This window comes from Sphaerodactylus townsendi, linkage group LG03, assembly GCF_021028975.2.
Source record: "Sphaerodactylus townsendi isolate TG3544 linkage group LG03, MPM_Stown_v2.3, whole genome shotgun sequence".
Classification (NCBI taxonomy): Eukaryota; Metazoa; Chordata; class Lepidosauria; order Squamata; family Sphaerodactylidae; genus Sphaerodactylus; species Sphaerodactylus townsendi.
Window position 1 is genome coordinate 124,554,131 of NC_059427.1, and position 22,466 is coordinate 124,576,596.

Consider the following 22,466-nt stretch of genomic DNA (forward strand, 5'->3'; position numbering starts at 1 on the left):
GCATAGAGGCATTCTTGATGATTTCCCATAGTTATGTAACTTTCTTCCGCAGACATCTGAAAGTCATAATCCAAATACCAAAATGACCTTCCCTATCTGAGCTACTTTTTGTGACTGGGATTTTATGGGTATGAGGTGAAGGGGATGTAAATACCTCCTACAAGCTGTTTATCTATAATTGTACTACAACAGTCCTTGCTTATCTTTCAAGAGACATCATATCGTCTGTGACAGTCTCACTATTTCTATATAAAGCATGCAGATGGATTGATAAATCAGTGCCTTTTAGTTGTGCTTATTATATATGTGTGATTTCAAAACTGACAGATTACAGCAATCTTCATTCCATAGGTGGATTGATAGTCAAGTATCAGCACAGTCTTTCTAACTTAAATCTTTTGCCAACAGTGTTATTTTGGGATCCATTGCCATGTGGCAGATTCCATACTGCTGGGATATAGCCCAACAGAAGGTGCATTCCATTAAGAGTTATTTGCACGAAGAGATTAATTCAAGTACATTCTCCTGCAAAAAGTGCAATTCCAGGGTAGTCCCAGATCATACGAATCAAAAACACCTCCAACATGGAGCAAGCTCACTTAGAGTTCCCCCTGCCTTCAAAATAGTCTGTAAGGGCTCCAGTGTACCTAGTATAGAAGTTTCAGTCTTAAATCAGGAAAATGTGTGTTTATTGATGCAAGTACCCATTTCCATTTATTAGGTAATGTTAGTTGTTCTAGGTTCTACTGTCTCTGAAAGATGTGTATAGCAGTTCTATAAAATGAAGAAAGTTATTTACAAAAAAGGAGCTTCAGGGATTTTGGGCAGTCATGTTATGGCACTACATTTTTTTTCAAAAGGTATTTGTGCTGAACATACTGCCATTGTGTAGTCTGTGGGAGATCATATTTATCACAGAGCATTTAGAAAGAATAAAAATTTGCATTAAGAACATAACAACATAAGAACAAGCCAGCTGGATCAGACCAGAGTCCATCTAGTCCATCTCTCTGCTACTCGCAGTGGCCCACCAGGTGCCATTGGGAGCTCACATGCAGGATGTGAAAGCAATGGCCATCTGCGGCTGTTGCTCCCGATCACCTGGTCTGTTAAGGCATTTGCAATCTCAGATCCAAGAGGATCAAGATTGGTAGCCATAAATCGACTTCTCCTCCATAAATCTGTCCAAGCCCCTTTTAAAGCTATCCAGGTTAGTGGCCATCACCACCTCCTGTGGCAGCATATTCTAAACACCAATCACACGTTGCGTGAAGAAGTGTTTCCTTTTATTAGTCCTAATTCTTCCCCCCAGCATTTTCAACGAATGCCCCCCTGGTTCTAGTATTGTGAGAAGAGAGAAAAAATTTCTCTCATTTGTCAACATTTTCTACCCCATGCATAATTTTATAGACTTCTAATCCCAATATCCCCCCCTCAGTCCCTCTCTCTCCAAACTAAAAAAAAGAGGTCCCCAAAGCGGCTGCAGCCTTTCCTCATAGGGAAGGTGCTCCAGTCCCTCAATCATCCCTTTTGTTGCCCTTTCTCTGCACTTTTTTTTCTATCTCCTCAATATCCTTTTTTTTTGAGATTCAAGCACCAGAACTGGACACAGTACTCCAAGTCTTGCGGGAATTCAGCGACTCCACTGCTTTTGTATATAAGGGCAGCTGACAATCTTTGCCGCTTTTATTCTCTCAATTCCTTTTCCTAATTATCCCCAGCATAGAGGTTTTGCCTTTTTTCACAGCTGCCATGCATTGGAGTTGACATTCCCATGGAACTATCAACTAAGATGCCCAAATCCCTTTCCTGGTCTGTGACTGATAGCACTGACCCTTGCTTGAAGCTTGTAAGTGTGAAGTTTGGATTTTTTGCCCCTATGTGCATCACTTTGCATTTTGCTACATTGAACTGCATTTGCCATTTCTTAGCCCAGCACTCACCCTAATTTATCAAGGTCCGGGCTTGGAGCTCTTTCTCAAGAATCCTTTGTGGTCTTCTCACCAACCCTACATAATTTGGTATCATCTGCAAACTTGGCCACCACGCTACCCACCCCTACTTCCAGGTCATTTTTGAATAGGTTAAAGAGCACTGGTCCCAAAATGGATCCTTGGGGGACACCACTCCCTACATCTCTCCATTGGGAGAACTTCCCATTTACACCCACTTTTTGCTTCCTGTTTCTCAACCAGTTTTTAATCCATAGGAGGACTTCCCCTCTTATTCCTTGATTGCTGAGTTTTCTCAATAGTCTCTGGTGAGGATTGTTGCATGCAACATGTTGCATGTTGCATCGTTGCATGCAAGTGGATTTAGTATTGACGTTTGACTATTGGCCAAGACACTAACAATTTTTAATTTGAGTTAGACCTAACTGAATGATTTGCATGTGTGTGTAAATTAATTGTTTCTTCGTCTGCTGATTGCATACTATGTCTGTTTAGTCATCGTGGGCAAACTGCTTATGGAGGCAAGAGCAGGGAAAAGTTAACTCCCATTGAAGCTAAATAAAATTTATCAATATGAGTTCACGCGAGTTCCTCAGGTGGCCATGTCCATTCTAGTGCTGATATTATTAAGTTCTTACAATGACTGAGTAAATTATGCAGTATATAATTCCATTCTCTTCTGTCACTGGAGTTTATGGGGTAAAAAACAAGGTGACACTTTATTCCAGAAAAAAAAATACTGATCTGCTGGAATTTTTTCAGGAAACTGGTAATTGAAGAATGTTAACTCTACCCCATAAACTGATAGTGGTTTCCATCTATCTAGATCAATTTTCAGCTGTAGAATTATCCATTCCATATTGTCTGATCCATTTGAGAGACATTTGGTGTGATTATGATCTCAGGTAAGTAAATCTTGTAGTTTTCCACTGAAAAGTCCACTTGGGAAATAGTACAAACCAATACACAGTCTGATTTACTCCAATACTCTTGTAAAAGCAAGATGACACAGAGGCATGGTTTTTCTCAGAAAAGAATTAACATATCATCTACATATTATAGAATTTTATTACTCCCTTATTTCCACTTAAATCCCTGACTATTATTTTGCAATCCAGCTGCTTAAAAGTTCTTTTGTCAAGTTAAACAGGAGTGAGATGCAACAGTCCCATCGAGTGACTCGTAGAAATTCAACTGAGGATAGGATTATTCCACTAGTAACACCTCTCAATTTAGGGAGAACACAGACAAATTGCTCAGGCAATTATCATTGTTACCTAACCTCCCAAAGCTTACATCTGAAAAGCTTCCAAGGAGGAGGCAATGTCGTCAAGCCTCCTGTATTACTTCAAGGACCTCTCTTTAGATCCCACCATTAGCAGGGGTCAGGAGAAAACAATACCACAGGAGGAGTGCATTGAGCAACATGGACTATGCTCACTCCTGGAACCAAGCAGACCGCTGTTGCCATCTACCATATTGTTCTCAGAACGTTCCTCTATTATTCCCAAAGAGCAAAGAACATAGCAAGCTAGAACTGAAGCCAAGAGCATAAGGTTCAGTGCCCATAAGCAGCACAAGGCCCCACTGCTGCCAGTCATTTGGCTTAGCTTAAACTACTCTAGAATCAGTTCCAGTGATGCTGTAGAGGCAGCAACAAAGCTCTTCATCAACCACCTGGAATCTGCTATTGCAATATCTCCCTTCAGCAACTCTTCTTGTGTCCCTGAAGCCATAGCTATCTGATTGGACAGCTTATTACCTTTTTTCCCCTGCCCCGAGCCTAACTGGGTTGTTCCCCTGTTCCTTCAGTAGCTCTCAGCCTCTTACCACACTGCTAAAAATCAAAGCCATTCAGCTCACAAGGACAGCAGGGCAAATACTTGTACAGCTGCCACTGAAAAGTGTCTCTATATATTATCAAATGCCTTTTTGACATCAGGAGAATGGACAACTGCTGGTTCTAATAGAGTTTGCCAGGGGAAGTAAGTCTATCAGGGATCTAATGTTGTCTGAGTCCTGGGGTCTTCTAATGAAGCCTACTTGATTTTATGAACCAATGTGAGAATTACTTCCTGATAACTTACACACAAAGACTGGTAAAGACTTCAGAGTCTACATTAATCAGCAAGATAATTAGTCTTTACTTTGCACATGTTGCAAGGCCCTTTTCAGATTTATGGATGACGGAGATTAAAGTTTCATATAGCGTTACAGTAGGGTGTTGTGTGGTTTCCGGGCTGTATGGATGTGTTCTAGTAGCATTTTCTCCTAACGTTTCCTCTGCATCTGTGGCTGGCATCTTTAGAAGATCTGATGGTAGCAAAGCAAGTGGAGTATAAAAACCTGCGGAATGTCCAGGGTGGGAGGAAGAACCCTTTATACTTGTTAACAGGCAAGCGGTTCTTTCTCCCACCCTGGACATTCCACAGGTATATATTCTCCACTTGTTTTATTACTATCAGATCCTCTGAAGATGCCAGTCACAGATGCAGGCGAAACATCAGGAGAAAATGCTACTAGAAAACAGCCATACAGCCCGGAAACCACACAACACCCCAGTAATTCCGGCCGTGAAAACCTTCGACAATACAGTGTTACAGTAGCTTATTAATGTACTGTGGTTTCTGATAGGGAGGAAGATGTGAATCAATACATCATCATGTTTATAGGGAAGCCATTTGATCCTGAGGTGCAGGGATGTCTCTAACAGTACATTCATAAGCAGTTACATCAGGGGCAGAGCAAGGGGGTACTGCGCTCAGGGCACACGCACGCCCTGCACCCCTGCATGGTGCCACCCACCCCCACCCTGCCTGGAACGCCCCAGCCATTCCTCCTCCGCAGCTCCGCCCGGGGCGTCGCACCCCCCACCCCACTGAATTACATACTTCTGAGCCCATTGAGTTTAACAGACCTATAGTGCAATCCAGAATAGAGTTACTCCAGTCTAAGCCTATTGAAGTCAACGGGCTTAGACTGGGGTAACTGTTCTGGATTGCACTGTTAGAAGGGTACAACTTTGCTTATGATTCCACTGTAAGTGTGATAGTACCAGCTTTTTTCAAAAACCTCTGGGTATCCGAACCCAAAAGATTTGTGTCACTTCAAAATAACCTTAAAATAAAACTGTGTTGTATGGAAATCTGGTGTTTCTGATGGTACAGTATAAGACATATAGGTTTAATTAATGGGAGTTTTTAAAAATATGCTTACTTAAAATAACTTCCCATGCCTTATACTCTATTCCCAGTGTTGTGGCTTGGTACAAATTAAATAAAAACCTGCTTGAAATGCCATGCATGTTGACCTGCCTTTGCTAAAGAATGGACTACATGTTATGTCATTGGATCACTTTTTTAAAATCTCTGCTTCAAAATTATCAACTAAAGACATCTAGAGTAACATGCTGGAATTAAATGCTTCTTTGATCTCTTTATTTTTACTTAAAAAACAAACCACGTACCTGTTCCATAAAGCATAGCCAATAGAATGGAGGAGATCCATGCTGTGTCACTATATCCAACACCAAATTCACGGATCAGCTCCTTGAAGAAGACACTCATGGCCTTAGGAAAGGCGTAGGAGAATCCAGTGATGACAAAGCACCCAAAGAGAACAGCCCAGCCCCAGCCACCATCTGGGGCTTTAACTCCAGATGGACCATCATCAAGTACCACAGCTCCCATTGTGAGAGTTTATCAGCTTCCTAAAACATAAAGGAAGGGGGGAGAAACAGTGATTATATAGCCCACAGGTAATAGGAAAAACCTGGTGTTATACAGTGCAGAACTGTAGCACAGTAGGCTCTAAGTAACAGAATGTGCCATGGAAAGCAAATTAAATCTTTTTCCTATCGTAACCACCAGAAGTTGTTGTTTTTTAATGTTAGCATATATACAGTTGTAATATTTGGAAAGTGGAACAGAAAGTGGCAGATATGAAGGGAACAACATGAACAAGAATGGAAAGAAACAAAAATAAACTCTTTGGACAAGCATAGAAACAAACTAACTGAATAAAATGTTAAGAACTATGAAGACATGGCTTTCACAGCAAAAATCCCTAGGTTGTTGTGGGTTTTCCGGGTTGTATGGCCGTGTTCCAGTAATATTTTCTCCTGACGTTTCACCTGCATTTGTGGCTGGCATCTTCAGAGGATCTGACTTTCTGATTGATTTTACATGTATTAATAGGGATGCATGTTTGGAAATTAACTGACTAAACCAAATCCCGTAATATAGCAAATCTGATCTCTAAAACTGGAAATCTCCAGAACATATTTTGGCATGCTGCTGTTTGCTTTTTGCAGTTGCATGCTGCACAAGCAGCAGGAGAGGTAGCAAGGGGAGTGGGGAGGGGGGATGATCTGACATAGAATTCCAGCCAAAGAGGATCATCTTGATAGGTGCTTCTGTGCACAGGTTCCACTTTCCATCAATGAGGACATGACCTTAGGGTAGGCTTTCCTGATACTGAATAAGCAAAAAGTCTGAATATATGCTGAGGGTCTGTGTGGGAAGTGTTGGGAACAATTTGGAATTATCACTCCACTCCTCAAAAGCTCCCCTTGGGAATTCAATAAACTTTCTGATTATTCACCTTCCCCTATTTTCCCCTTTACTGATACTCAGCCATTCTCAAGATCCCATCCCTCTCAGCATTTTCTGTTCTTACTGGGACATATTTTGAAGGGAGGGTTTTTCCCCAGGATAATTAATGAAGTCACATTTTTCTGCACACCTGGAGATTCCCCTGAGTAGGCAGAGGCCTCTACCTTGTTTACAAGCAGCACCATTGGGCAGGTTTCATCATCCATGTGAAGCCAGGCAGTCTACTGTTGGATAGAGTGACAAGAGGGAAGCCCACAAGAGGAGAGGAGAAATTTTGTTCTTTTCTCCTTATATGCGCTTCTGTCCTGATGTCTCCACTTCCCATCCATTCTTGCTAGCCCCAGCTTTCCCCTCTCCTACCAGTCCCTACTCCCTCCCACCTGAAGTCTATCCTTCCCACCCTGCTGATTCCAGTTCCATTTTCTTCCCTTACCCAACACTGCTTCTTTTCGTCCTGCTTTCTCCCGTTGCGTTTCTAGCTGTTGCTTTTTCAAACATGCTCCTCTCACCAGCTGTCCTTTCCTCACAGCCCCCCCCCTTTCCCCTCTTTTGTCCCTGACTCCCGGTCCTCCTTCTTGGTGATGGACACTTCTGTATATGGGGAGGGGGGGTTGGTGTTTCTGCATGGGCACACATTGTTTCCATTTGGAGAATTTTTATTCCTGTTTTTTCTATTTTTCAGATACTTGTATGGGAGCTTTGGCTGGTTCCAGTGTGTGGATGTTTTGATTCACATGGTGGCACCCCTTTGCTATTATATATAAGAACCATTTTGTGCTTTTTTTGTATTATAAATGTCAGACATATAAATAAGTTCATATATAAATATGAACTTGAAGTCAAAGGAGCTTGGATAGCTGAGGGGTTGAATACCTGATCATTCAGAATCCTTTCTATGACATTTAGGCCTGCACTCCTCAGTTTAGAAGAAAAGAATTTAACGTTCAAAATCCAGAAATAAACCTGACAGAGTCTACTATGCCAGATCCATTGCATGGAATTACTCTGAATGCTTTTTCTTCATCAACTCTTTGGTCCATTGTGCATGCAATTACCTAGGGCAGGGGTCTTCAAACTATGGCCCTCCAGATGTTCAGGAACTACAATTCCCATCAGCCTCTGCCAGCATGGCCAAGTAGCAGGGCTGATGGGAATTGTAGTTCCTGAACATCTGGAGGGCCATAGTTTGAAGACCCCTGACCTAGGGGCTCCTCACTGCGCAGTGGGCTTGAAGTGGTCTCCTCACGTTTCTCTGTTTACACACAAGAAGGCAGTCCACAGCCTGCAGTACAGTTTGCCAGCTCAACTTTGCCAGCTCTCAGTTCCTGGTTCTCTTAATTCTGTCCATGAACTCTACCTTGAAGGCACAGATCTCATCACACCCAGTAGCCTCAAGACCATAAGCTTTATAAAAGCCTTTAAATTATTATTATATTGGTATTACTGTTAATGCAGTTATATCAAAATTCTAGTCCATCCCAAAAATGATACTCCCCCCAAATGAAAGAGGCAAAGCTGTAGTCTTGCCCACGAGGCCCCAAGGAAGAGACGAGACCTTGCTGGAGATTCCATCTGGTGGAAAGCGCCAGCTGACAGGAAGCCTTGAGGGACTAAGTGATCCCACTGGCAACTTTCTGCCCGCAGGTGCTAGGGCTGCAGCCTCCCTTTTATTAGGGTTTACAAGAGGGGGGGGGCAATGTGGGCGGACCGGGAGGCAGGAGAGCGGGAGGTCATCATGTGATGCATGATCTCATAGGGCTGCTACGTGCAGGAGGAAGCGTCCGCGTCTGGGTCTAATCCACACCTGGGGGCAAGAGCCCCTTTGTCCCTTTGTCTGGGACATCTGGTGACCGTGAGTCAGGCATCTCATGACCCATGACTCACGGAAGACTGGGGGGTGGGGGAGCGTGTGCACCCAGAAGGCCGCAGCCGGCACCGGCATTCCAAGCGCTCTATCTACGGTTCTGCTGGGCTCGCGGGCTCACCCCTACACAAAGCACTACCCTGGACTACAAGCTGAAAAAGGGGACCATGTCCCAGAGCTGTTCCGCTCTCTTCCCCTCCACCCCTTCCACACACACACTCAATTTCTCACATTCTCTCTCACACTTCTTGCTGCTACTGCTAAAGGAGAAGACAGGCTTGTTTGAAATAAAGTTTTAAATAGCCCTCTTGATCATCAGGGAAGGCAGGTGTGTGTGTGGGGGGGAAACACACCTTGCATGCCCCCCCTCACTCCCTCCCCTTCCCTTGCATGACAAAAAAACTGAAACTACTGCAAAATACTAAAAATATGAAACGTACCTAATAAAATTACCCTTGAAGTTTGAAATGGCATGAATTCATAAAAATATACATACTGGATAATGAAATTCATAAAAATAAAGATCCTTTAAAAACACTGAGAATACTAAAACAGAGTGAAAATATAAACGTTACCTGATAAAAATACTGTGAAAGTTTCAAATGTAATTAATTTATAAACACTATTCACTATTTACAAACGGTAGGATGAGTTTCTGTCACAGAATAAAACATTAAGTGGCAAATAATCACCACCCCAAGCTTTGTGGTCTATGTAGCCATACTAATCACTTGTTCAGCATACAGTTTTCATTTCTCCCTCAGAGTAAGTGCTCAAAACTTCCCTGTAAACAATATTCTTGGTTTTTCTCTCTGGTTGAAGGATGACCAAGCTGTCAGGTGAACTAACTCTGGAGCACTCTGAATGTCCCTCTCATTGTTATCACCCCCAACAAAGTCTATCTGAAGAAATGATGGCTTCTGGGGTCCCGTCATGAGGCTTCCTATCCTGTGGTATTATTATTATTATTATTATTATTATTATTATTATTATTATTATTATTATTATTATTATTATTATTATTATTATTATTATTTATTTGACTTAATATACCGCCCAATCCCCGAAGGGCTCTGGTAGACCTGTCCCTGCACTTTGAATGTTGGCATGAAATTGCTCTCTTTCACCTCCTCCCGGGTTCCAAAAGACGCCATTTGGAAGCACCCCATTGATGCATTTCCAGGAAGCAGAAAGAAAGTGTTCTGCCATTGGATGCTGATCATTGAGAAGGCTGGCTGAAGAAGGTTCAGGGTAGGGTTGAATGGCAGGGAGCTGAACTTTACCGCCACTGCAGCACATTCCTGGGGGCTCATCCCGCCACTTCAGAGCATGACACCAAGCACAGGGCGATTGAAGTCCAAGATCAATCACCTTGTCTCTACAGTAATCAATGTGAGATCCATATTCAAAACCCGACAAATATTTTTTAGTCCAAGGTGATAATTTGAGTTGTAATCTTTTTTTATTGTATTTGACTGTAGCAGTCTGGTTAACATGAGGGTTGTTAGAGGAATACTTTTTCACATTCTCTCTATGAACTTCGGGGTGACATTCAGCATACCTCATCACAGCCTCTCTATGAACTTTGGGGTGACATTCAGCATACTTCATCACAGCCTCTCTATTAACTTCGGGGTGACATTCAGCATACCTCATCACAGCCTGTCTGTGAACTTATGGATTGTTTTTCGCATATTTTGCAGCAGCTTCCCTTACTTGTCTTTTTTTAATCGAATCTGTAAATCGCTTTCTGCGTTTAATCCCTCTCCTCCCTTTAGCTGTTTCAACAGAAGGAACAGGTTCGTATGCGGTGAGGAAGTTGGTGGTAGAATCCAGTTGGGCCACCATTGGCTCAATTGTGCTTGTTGTTCGGTGGGCATTATCAGAACTTGTCGATTCGACACATGGAAGTAGAGCTTGTAAAGTAGTGCAGATGGCCAGAGTTCAACAGTAACACAGATGGCCAGAGTTCAACAGTAAATGTGTAATAACTCAAGTAAAACTGAATATTTTGAAAAATTCTTTCTTAGTGAGCACCTAAACCTCATAACGAACCGGTGTGCCAAATTTCAACTTTGTTGGTTAGGTGGTTTTTGAGTTCTTTTGATGAGTCAGTGAGTCAGTCAGTGGTATTTCGCGTTTATAGATATAGATTGATATATCGCTATGAGTGTTTAGAGAAGGAGCCAGCAACATGGAAGGGGGGAAGAGGGGGAAGGTGTGGACATAAGTACGAGGGAGTGGGAAGGGCAGAGCTAAGTAGGTTTGCTGTGGGTGGAGGGAAGATGTCCAGGGCAAATCTGCCCACTCCGGCAGCAAAGCAATTAAAAGCTGTGCTACAAGTGGTGTTGCTTGCTGAGGAGAGAATGGAAAGTGAAAGCGAAACTCAAGGAAATACATTCATACAAGAAATCTCACTGCAACAAAGATTTGTCATCATGCACCAGACACCTTGTGCATAATTGCCCTTTACGCTGCCAGAAGATTCAGTTACAATAAATACACAGGCTACCCATGCCAAACAATGGTAAATTCCACAAAGCATATCTATAATTGCAACTCATTATAAATACACTGTACGAAATCCACTAAAGAGAGAACATGAAACAAGCATAACAGCTGTATATTATATAAAGCTGTATAATACAAAGGACAGGTTCCAAAGAATTGTGCAACTCATTCCACACACGCAAGAGAGACCCGGGTAGGCCACCCTTCCCATGCCCAAAAGCAAACCACTTTTGAAGCAAAGGAGGCAGCTTGAAAACAGGTTGTGATAATGCAAAGGAGTCTGCTATTCAAAAGGGGGGTGATAAAGATCTTACAGGCAAAGTACAAACTCATGGGCATCTCTGAAGTAGCTCTTTTAGTCCTAGCTCAAGAGCACCTTTTCCCAGAAAAGAGAAAGGATTCTTAAGGTGACCCCACCTTGGCAAGTGCTTGGGGTTAATGTTATTGCATGACAAGGCTTGTTAGTTACTTGTTGCGACTGCAACAAGAAGTTCAAGAGGTTTCTTTCCCCATATCCTGCAGGTTCTTACCCAATCTACAAAGAAACTTTACCAGCACTGACATATCACTGCATCATTTCCTGTACACATTTCTCACTTGTACCTACCCTGCTGAATTTACAGAAAAGGTTGCCTGGGGTTCTCCCCTCTGCAACCTAATGCAATGTATGCTTCTGTCAGCCAAATTTCCATCTGCAAGTAGGCAGATGGATTCTTAAATGAATCAGTGCTAACTTCTAAATAGCAGTGTGACCTTTCTTCTAGGAAAAAAGATAAATCAACTTTCTCTATCACAAGAAGTTGAGCAATGCAAGTAGTAAAAAGTGAGTAAATCTTCTGAGCACCTGCTTTTGTTAAGAAAAGTTGTAAGAGAATTGAAAGCACTCCCTTTCTCTAAACCAGGCATTGGATTGGAGAATGGCCACTCCATATAACCCTGTGGCCATCTATGCATAAATGAACAAGCAGCTAGCTCTTCATTCTACACTAACAGACAACAGCACAAATAATGGAACTGTTCACACACGAAGCATGTGAAGAGCATTTGACAGACATTACCATGTAACTGACAGCACTTCACTTTTAAAATATGGCCCATTATATGCTTTGACAGTGAAATCTGATACTAAGCTGACTTGCTCAAAGTACTTCTTTCATATCACATTGAATCATCTTATCCTTCCTCAAGAAGCCTTTTGAGAGAGACTTTTTGTCTTCAACATGCTTTGCTCCAGAGGTCCCCATCCTTTTTGAGCCTGTGAGCACATTTGAAATTCTGACATATAATGGTGGGGAGCAACAAAATGGCTGTTACAAAATGGCTGCTGCAGGAGATAAAGCCAGCCACAAAATGATTGCCACAGTCTAATTCTAGTAACACAGTGCAGATCTTTGTATTATGTGGCGGCAGCTGCCAAAGCAACATTTTTTAATAATCTGAACAGCCAATTAAATTTCCAATACTCAATCAAAAGTTCTGCTGAAGAAACGCACTACCTGGCCACTTCTGCCCACTTCCAAAAAAGACTCGGCAGGTGCTAGAAAAGGTATTGGTGGACATCCTGGTGCTCATGGGCACCATGTTGGGGACCCCTGCTTTATTCAGTGCTCTCAGAGGAGAATTGGCCCTTTCTCCTAGTGCCATTTTCCCACTGGGGACATTTAACATATAGTCCATCAGTACTTGTTAAATTTCACGGGGGAGGGCAAAAAGCAATTCTCCAGGACCTCTTCAGGACAGGAAACTGAGGGAAGATAGATCTAAACCCCCACCCTCACACCATCATCTCAATCCAAATCAGGCCTGTGTGTGCCTGGGAGGCATAGAATTCTCACACCATCGCACCAGTCATCAGGGGAGGATCTGCTCTAAGCGCCCTGCTTTGTAGGAACAAGGCAGTATGTTTTCAACCTCACCACCCCTTCTATGGAACTAATTGCCTAGTATAATCTATAAATTGATTCTGCTCTTTGAATTGTATTGATCATTGATGGTTGTACTTTTAAACATATGTTGCTTATGTGGATTGTGTAGGCCACAGATAGCAGCAAATCTTTGCTACAGTTTTAATATTATAACGTGCCATTCACTACTCTCCTCTTTCCTGTTTGGTCATCCATCCCCTGTTTTTTTTTAATGTCCCTATTCAAGTACTCCCACCTGAATCAGGGACGTGGGGGAAGAAAATGGCACTTGGGGCAAAATGGCGCCCAGGCACTGCCCCCCCCCCCCCAGGGAGGCCCTGCTCCCACTTTCCCCACTTTTTTTTCTGCCATCTGAAAACGGGCCAGGCTGGTGGGGCGGGGTCAGGTCTGGCGAGGCTGGGCGAGGGGGGAAGGGGGTGGGGAACAATTTTTCGCTCCCAGCAGCGCGCGCCCAGTGAACTGTGCCCCCCCATCCCCTTATAGCTACCCCTCTGTCCTGAATTCTTGATTCCTCCCAGATTATTCCCTTTACAATTCAAATAATCGTTCTCTTTTCCTTTTTCTTCATCTTGAGGCTCCATTTTCTCATCTTCCCTTCCTATCAATAAAACACCAAATGTTATTGTATGGTGAATAAAGTACTGGCAAAGCACAGGAATTCTGGAAGAATATTTCACCTCATCACCATACAATAACATTTGGTGTTTTATTGATAGGAAGGGAAGATGAGAAAATGGAGCCTCAAGATGAAGAAAAAGGAAAAGAGAACGATTATTTGAATTGCAAAGGGAATAATCTGGGAGGAATCAAGAATTCAGTACTTTATTTTTTACCTATCTGTTCCTGGTCATTTTAATCTCCAACATGCATATTAAACTGATCATATTAAAGTGATCTTCTCTCCCTTCACTGCACAGATTATTATTTCCCAAAGACAAGCATACCAGGAATTGGCGTAATCTGGGGCTTAATTTAACACAATAATTAAAATGAATGAAACTCTCATGTGGATCTTTATAGAAGAATACTAATGCCACATTACAATTAAAGTGTGCTCTGTTCAGTGGTGGGATTCAACAGGTTCGCACCACTTAGGCAGAACCAGTTGTTAAAATGGTGCTTGTAAACAATCAGTTGTTAAATTATTTGAATTCTCACCACTGGAACCGGTTGTTAAATTATTTGAATCCCACCACTGACTCTGTTCCAGAGAGAACTAAATTCTAGAAAATACACTTTTAAAGAGAAATGTGGCTTGCTCTAATCCAAACTCAAACCAGCAATTCTATGTCTTCTTTTATTGCTCTACATCAGATTCTGAAATGCAGAGTTCTTTTACCATTGTCAGAAACAAATACACATTTTGGATAATCACTGTGGATGTAGGCCTCATCCTCAATGAACAAGAAGGGGGGGCGGAGTTAACATGAGGACAGGAATAAGAGAACTACCTAAGGGGGAAGCTCTGCCTAGCACTTGCCCAAGAAGCCATGACCTAAATCAGCATAACTGCATTGGTCATGAAATTAGGATGAGCCACCAAAGATTTTCTCCAAATGGTTCATATTCCGGGTTTTTGGAGACATAGCTATCTTAATAGGAAGTCAACAGAGGTAATTTCCAGTCTCTCCCCACAATGCCAATAGATTTAGGTGGTCATAATGAACTGTATAAGAGGCATTAAACCTGTACAAGAAACTAAAACTAGTTGAAGCCCAGCACTTAAAAATGAGCATCTAATTATTCCTTTATCAAGCCTTGACTTGACTCTTTCCTCTTCACCTTTGTCTTGTGCCATTTACAGCCTAACCCATGGCTAGATCCTAAATTTTGCTAGAGAAGGATTGACACACACCCCCGCCCCTGCTCTGCCCAATTACTACTTCTGAAGGTCAGGGACCTGAAGAATGAGGGAGGGGAAAAGAGGGTATCTGCAGTGGTCAAGGGTAATTAGAAAAAAATCCTCCTTTCTTCCAACAACAAAAGTATCAACTGGCAGAATGGCATCTTTGGAGCCAAGTACCTTAGATTCTTCAGGCTTTTGACAAAGTTCCTCACCAGAGACTATTGAGAAAACTCATCCCCCCCCCAACGCTACAGGGGTCAGTGCTATCAGTCACAGACCAGGAAAGGGATTTAGGCGTCTTAGTTGATAGTTCCATGGGAATGTCAACTCAATGCATGGCAGCTGTAAAAAAGGCAAACTCTATGCTGGGGATAATTAGGAAAGGAATTGAGAATAAAACGGCAAAGATTGTCATGCCCTTATATAAAGCAGTGGTGCGACCGTACTTGGAGTACTGTGTCCAGTTCTGGTCGCCGCATCTCAAAAAGGATATTGAGGAGATAGAAAAAGTGCAGAGAAGGGCAACAAGGATGATTGAGGGACTGGAGCACCTTCCCTATGAGGAGAGGCTGCAGCGTTTGGTACTCTTTAGTTTGGAGAGGAGGCGGCTGAGGGGGGATATGATTGAAGTCTATAAAATTATGCATGGGGTAGAAAATGTTGACAGAGAGAAATTTTTCTCTCTTTCTCACAATACTAGAACCAGGGGGCATTCATTGAAAATGCTGGGGGGAAGAATTAGGACTAATAAAAGGAAACACTTCTTCACGCAACGTGTGATTGGTGTTTGGAATATGCTGCCACAGGAGGTGGTGATGGCCACTAACCTGGATAGCTTTAAAAGGGGCTTGGACAGATTTATGGAGAAGTCGATTTATGGCTACCAATTTTGATCCTCCTTGATCTGAGATTGCAAATGCCTTAACAGACCAGGTGATCGGGAGTAACAGCCGCAGAAGGCCATTGCGTTCACATCCTACATGTGAGCTCCCAAAGGCACCTGGTGGGCCACTGCGAGTAGCAGAGAGCTGGACTAGATGGACTTTGGTCTGATCCAGCTGGCTTGTTCTTATGTTCTTATGTTCTTATGGCCTTTAGAATTGCACATAGAGTGGTACATGGTGGAAAATGCTCACATTATCAAGACATAACAAAGTGGAAGAATTAAGATACTATCATTATGATCCTAAACAGAATTACACCCTTCTAAGATGTAACTCTACGTAAGGTTGCACTATAAATCTTATGTAATCAAAGGCTCTAAAAGAAAATTAAACATGAAATTAAACTGGTAATTAAATATAGCTTGTTTTTAATACCCTTGACTGGCTATTAGGACTGACTAATTCAGAAACAGCATTATGTGCTAGGTTGGAGTTTATTAACCACAGTGGAAATATTGTGCTGTTTTCTACTACTCTGCTCAGAAGATACCTTCCTTAAGAGGAAAATTAGAATGCTAGGCTGCAACCCATTACTTGCCAGTAAATGAAATAGTCATAATCTGCTGCCATTAATAGAATGATAGTATAAAATCTGGCAGAAGACTGACAGAAGTTGCAGAAGTAAGAATTGAGTTTTGTTGAGTGTTTGCCCTTTATTGACTTTATGGAACAAGATATAATTTGGAAATCATAACATGTAAAAGATTATCAAAATGTTCTTCATGGAATTATATTCTAATTATAAAAGAAAAGATCACATAACCATGAAGAGATTGTTTTTCATTCCTCCGAGTTTGAAGAATCTTTCTTAAACCACTTCACTCTTGTATATCCCCATATCCCCAGACACCTTTCTCCCCTTGGAGAACTTCAACTCACCTGTCATCTCCCCATCTCTGTTCATCTACTTTATTGGTCCCACCTGACAACACATTCCCTCAACTCACTACAGTATCCTCTTTTCTCTGACCTTTACTATGACATTTTCTTTTGCAGTAACCAAAGCACAGGGGACTCGCACAAGTGCTACATTCACGTTGTATTCCTGGCACAAGCAAGGACAGTGCTCCATATCTTGTGGAGTACTCCAAATAACACTCATTCACTTGACCAAACAGAGATGGTATGTTTCATTTGACCAAGCACAAGGGGAAAGCAGGAGAGAGGAAGGGCAAGAAAGCTTTTAGCCACTCTTAAACTGCAAATAGCATTAAAAAAATTACAGAGAGAAGAAGATGAGTTTGGATTTATATCCCGCCTTTCTATCCTGTAAGGAGACCTAAGGGAGCATACAATCTCCCTTTCCTCCCCCCCCCCCCCCAACAGACTCAGTCGGATTCCACAAGAGTCAAAAACAGCAGTGTGAAAACAGTGTGAAAATGGTGCAAACCCTTTTACACCGTTTTAAACCATTTTACACTATTTTCACAGTTTTCATACCACTGTTTTTGGTCCATGTGGAATCCACTACCCTGTGAGGTAGGTGGGTCTGAGAGAGCTTGGAAGAATCATGACTAGCCCAAGGTCACCCAACTGGCATGTGTTGGAGTACACAACCTAATCTGGATCACCAGATAAGCCTCCACAACTCAAGTGGCAGAGCAGTGAATCAAACCCGGTTCTCCAGATTAGAGTGCACCTGCTCTTAACCACTATACCCTACTGGTGTGGTTGAGCTGATCCAAATTTTGTACCAAAGTATGATTTTTGTTAGTCACAAATCTAATAATAATTATTACAATAAGAAAAATTATTACAATAAGAAAAAGGCATATGCAACTTTTCCTAAGTACTCAGAAAAATTAATGCACACTACCTTACAATACTATCCTAAGCAGAGTTACACCCTTGTAAATCAATTGAGATCAATAGGCTTAAAAGTGTATAACTATACTCAGGGTAACACTGCTAATAATCTTTAAAACAGTCCTATTTTAGTGTTGCTGCTACCGTAGTTGCTACTGCAAGATAGTGGGCTGATAGGAGCTACCTAGGAATTCTCATGGCTGAGTTGAGATTTGAACTGGGGATTTTCATGTTTTACTGATTCTATCTATAAGGAAATGTCTTTGAATAAGAATGTTTCACAAACTGAATTCAAGGAAAGAATGAGTTTAAAAGGACAAATTACAAGTGTTTCAAAAAGCAAACATGCTGTGTTACAAGAGGCAGAAAGCTAGACCCCCAGAACCACTAGGCAACTGAGCACTGGGAGGGGGAACAGAGGGAAAATCCTTCTTAAGGGTTGATATTGAAATGAAATCATTGAGGTTTACTTGGTAGACCAGAGTGCACATCCAGACCTTCAATACATAAATTAGAACGACACTCCCACAGACTGCCTTGAAATTTTCTTTCCTTTGAGATTTGTTAAAACTCAAGTTTAAATATCTTCTAGAACCAAGGTAAGACCTATTAAAATTATCTTTTGTTGACCAGGGCAATTAATACTGGGGTAGGCAGCCAATGGCATGTAGGCCAGAGAGCAGTTCAGCAGACCCTTTTTCTCAGCAGGGCCAAGCAACCAAGACAAAGTACTGGGGTGCTAGCGTTAGCACCACTGAGACCAGCAGCATGAGAGAAGGCAAGGCAACAGAGCTTGGCTTATGTCTGTCATCACCTTCCAGACTAATGCAGCCATCAGCTGGATCTGAGGTGGGCCCCTGAGCTGCTAGCAGTGCCATGGGAACTCAACTTGCTCTCAGTGTGTCTGGCCAAGGACAACTTAGCACACCAACATTTCACACGTAGAAACTATGTGTTTTTGATACTCAGGGCAGAAGGAATGCTTATCCCTCGCTGTTCCATCTTGGAGTAGCCATTCTATGCATGTATAGCACTAATGTTGCTGTGATGTTGCCTAATCGCAAAGACTACAACCTCAATTTTTTTCCAAATAGAAAGCCTAGCTGTGTCCTTTCTGGTTTCATGCATAATTGCCGGCAGGCTTTTCTACTCCCATGGACACACATAAACACACACTCACAGACAGAGACAGCTTGCTTCAGTTTTAGATTAGCTAGTATGAAACATCTGGGTTGCTAGCTTTATATTACTAAGATGTACATAAAACAGCCCAGAAGTAAAACAGAGCTTGGGTCAGTGCAAAAGTTAGGGCCGTGTATGTGATGTTATATAAAAGTTATGCTGTTTCACAATTGAAATTTCCAGTATAATCCCTAATGCTGCAATCTGGCAAGAAGAGGTTAACTGAAGAGTTAAAATAAAACCCTTTGGTTCTAGAAATATTCCTGCTGATCAGTGCTATCTACATGTCAATGAGCACCCTGACCCTGCTGTATGACACCACTGGTGAAGCTCAAGTGCTTCACGTGCCCAAATGTTGGCATGAACAAAAATCAAGTCATGAAGAGAACTGAATACTCAAGGGGAAAAAAAGCTGTCAAGTGAGGCTATCATTTTACAGTCAGTTCTCAGAGCAGAGCTGCACTTTACACTGGGTCACAAGCTCAGCGACTGTCCATCTTGAGAATTTACCCTTCAGCGGGAATAGACTATGTCAAGGCACAGAGGAACTGAAAAGCCACATTAGCAGCCAGAACCCAGCATGCACCTTGCCTCATGTCCTCAGAGTGAGAACAGTGCCATTGCCCAAAGTCTGCTGTACATGAGATTCTCAAACAGCTCCTCTGCTGCCCCAGCATAGTTCCTATATACACACTGAGGTACAAGTCCCATTGAATCTAGTGGGATTTCCAGCACACAAGAACAGAGCTAGGAATCACAGTGGATGTACAGCTAAAAGCAACAGACTGTCTTGAATACATTGGGGTGGGGGGTTGGGGTGGATGTCAAATATAATAAGGAAGACAACACAGATGTCAGATGATATTCCTTAATAGCTCCCTTGGGCCCTCCCTATTCATGGGGTCACCACGTGTTCTGAAACAACTAAGCAGCAGTGCTCCAACTCCAGGTATAATGGGATGAATGTTAAAAGAAGACAGAGAAACAGGCAAACTTAAATCCCCTTCAGTTATTAGAATTATCTTCTTTTTAAAAGGCCAGATCAGGGAAACAGGCAAACAAGGAATGAAACCAATGATACTTAAAACACATGGTTACAAAATCATCACACAGGAAGGTATTCCAAATTCAAGCAACTATCCCAGGCCTGTCAAGCAACATTGATATAATTAAATTAGTCATTATAATCTGAGTACTGGCTGGAGGGAATGAATCAGGCACATGCTAAGTACGGACCAGGAAGGACTTCTCAGATTACTTGAGATAAATGGTTTGCTGTAGTTGTTATCTCTGATAAATTTTAATGTTTTTGCAGGAGAGAAAAGACTGACAGAGGTGGGAGTGGGGAAGGATATTACCAAAACAGGTTTTTTGCCCAGGACCTTTTTCGCTTCCAGGACTGAGACTGAAAATAATACTATACGAAAAGTCCTGTTGGATCGGACAATCATGTAGTACTCAATGGCCAAACAGTTGCAGTGATGGCTCCACAAACAGGGCACAGAGCCCAAGACTCTCCTCTGCTGCTGCTTCCTAGACCTGAATTTCAAAGATTTACTGGCTCTGGATGTCAGAGTAACACTACCTGAACAAGCATGTTTCACTATTGAATCACCACAGCTCATTCACAGCCAGGGGTCCACTTCCAAATTAGGTTATTTTCGAGCAGTTTTGAGCCAGTCCTGACACTCCTGCCTCTAGGAATGAAGCCCTGGGCAACCATATCCTCATTTCCCCTTTGACAGTCTCAACCACAGATGACACATCCCTCCCCTCTATTCCCTCCACCTCCAACCTCTTGTGGAGCCTTTCAAGAGTTTCAGTCCCAGTGAAAGTTGAAGTGAAGAAACCAGCGGATGGGCTCAAGATTTGAAAACCACTCTCCCCATCCTGTGAAACAAGGCCGGTGCTGCCATGCTTCTCAGCCCTTGTGAAACCCCTGAGCATGGCAGGTTTCAGAGGCCTTGTTTTTCACATCTTTCAACGGGTAGGACACATTCAGAGGCATTATGATCTCTCGTAGTGGCGTTGGGCTCCTTGTCCTTGAGACTTAAGGAGGCTGGGTTCAGATCCCGTCTCGGCCGTAGATAAACGGACGGCAAGGCTGCCTAGAAAAGGGAGAGCTCCAGGAAGAGCCAGGGGAGGCTGTCCTCTGGTGCCAGCGCCGCTACTCAGGGACGCGCGCGCGAAAATGAATGGGGAGAAGCGCGCCAGTCATGACGCCCCGGGCTAGTAGGGAGCGCGGAGGAGCCCTCGGCGGTCACGTCTAGCCGTACTACCAGACTCAGGGAGGAGGAGGAGGAATCGGGGGTCTGGGGGAAAACGACGACGCCCGAACCATCACACGGCTCAGTCGCGGCGCTCGGGACTTGGCTAGTCTTGTTGACGTCTGTCTGAGGAACGGATGGGAGACTTTCCGTGTCCACTGCCCCTCCACCTGTCAACTCCCCTGCTGTTGCACCGGCGCTGCCTCCATTGGCCCCGCTCAGCATCTCTCACTACCTTTTGTTGGAGCGTCCGGAGGGGGGGCGGTTTGCTCAGCGAGTCCCCCAGAACTCCACCCCGGTGACCCCCGCGTGATCGTCTCCCCCTCCTCTTTTGTCTCGCTCCCCGGGGAATGGCGGCAGGCGTCCTGGGCGCAAAATGAGATTGGGCGACGCACGCGCTCGCAGCCTGCGCCCGGATCCGGCGGCGTCCACTGGAGTGCGCCCCCCCCCCCCCCGAAGCTGGAAAGTGCAGACAAATCACGGTGAGCGGGTGGGGGCACTAAGGGGCTCCCTAGTTTCGGGCTGACCCAAGGCGCTAGACGGAGCGAGGCTGGTGGTGCCACCTGCGCGAGTCCCCGGCGCGAGGTTCCGACTCAGCCAGCAGCCCCATCAGAGCCGGGCGACTCCGCCTGACTTTGGTACCTGCAAGTCCCGAGTCGCCGGTCTGGGTTGCAACGGCGGCTGAGCGCGGCCGGTTCCGATGGCGGTACAGAGCCCGGCCCGGCGGGATTCTGCGCCGGCTCCGGTCCAGAGGCGATTTAGCGCCTGTAGCTCGAGATGCCTGCCTGTCTCTAGCCAACGTCAGAGAGTGCCAGGGAGAGCCCCGGGGCTGGACGGGTCCTAGCGCCGCCCCGAAGACGATTCCGAATGGAGTCAGACAGGTCGCAGCTAGCTAGGGGATATCGGTAATTCCAGGAGGCGGTGGCAGCAGCTCGGGTAGGATCAGGGACGGGCTTCTGGACATTGGGTAGGGTCAGAGCCCAGGAGGAAGCCACCGGGCGAAGCCATGGATCAAAACAGCTAGGGTTAGCGCTGAGATGGGATTGGAACTGGAAAAGCCACGTGGGACTGTTCAGAGACCACGATGCTGCTGAACCAGGAAAACAATTGGGCAAGGGTTCGGAGCAGCTGCTAGAGTCAGGAACAGATGGCAGACGGTGGGAATGGACTGGATTCGCAGAAGAAACACACGGACGGCAGCGAGTCGGGGACAGTAAGAGTCATAGAAGATGAACGTGAGGATTAGAAACAGAGCCCAAGGCTGCAGTCCTAAGAGCCCTTTTCTGGGAGTAAGTAAGCCCCATCGACCCAAAAGGGACTGGCTTTTTGATAGACCTGTTTAGGATTGTTCCAACGTAAGGGGCCCAAGAATTGTACCAGAACAGCTAAAGCCTCAGAACTCTGTGAACAAGAGATATACAAGCTAGTATTGCAAAAAATTGCAATATTGCAAAAAAAAAAAAGAGATATACAAGCTGGTATTGCAAAAAAATTTCCAGACAGAAAAATCATCAGAATACAGAATTGGTTCTGGTGGGTTTTCTGGGCTGTGTGGA

At 43.7% G+C, this 22,466-nt stretch overlaps 2 protein-coding genes across 4 annotated transcripts in view; one reads left to right on the forward strand and one right to left on the reverse strand.

Moving 5' to 3' along the window:
- The window catches only part of SLC16A3 (solute carrier family 16 member 3), a 34,640-nt gene extending 12,727 nt beyond the window's left edge, over positions 1-21,913 (reverse strand). For 2 of the 3 annotated variants that reach the window (XR_007243808.1, XM_048488289.1), the window contains exons 1-2: positions 21,553-21,913; positions 5,419-5,661 (exon numbers count right to left, since the gene is read on the reverse strand). Coding sequence is in view for 2 of the 3 variants with exons in the window: in XM_048488289.1 (XP_048344246.1) it covers positions 5,419-5,641 (223 nt within the window). In the remaining variant the exon portion in view is untranslated. Of the gene's footprint in view, positions 1-5,418; positions 5,750-21,552 lie in introns of those variants that run through there. The other variant, XM_048488290.1, reaches the window with a different exon arrangement.
- CCDC57 (coiled-coil domain containing 57) overlaps positions 21,695-22,466 on the forward strand; it is an 81,733-nt gene continuing 80,961 nt past the window's right edge. Inside the window, exon 1 of the mRNA XM_048488279.1 lies at positions 21,695-22,199. The gene's annotated coding sequence lies outside the window, so the exon portion shown is untranslated. The remainder of the gene's footprint in view (positions 22,200-22,466) is intronic.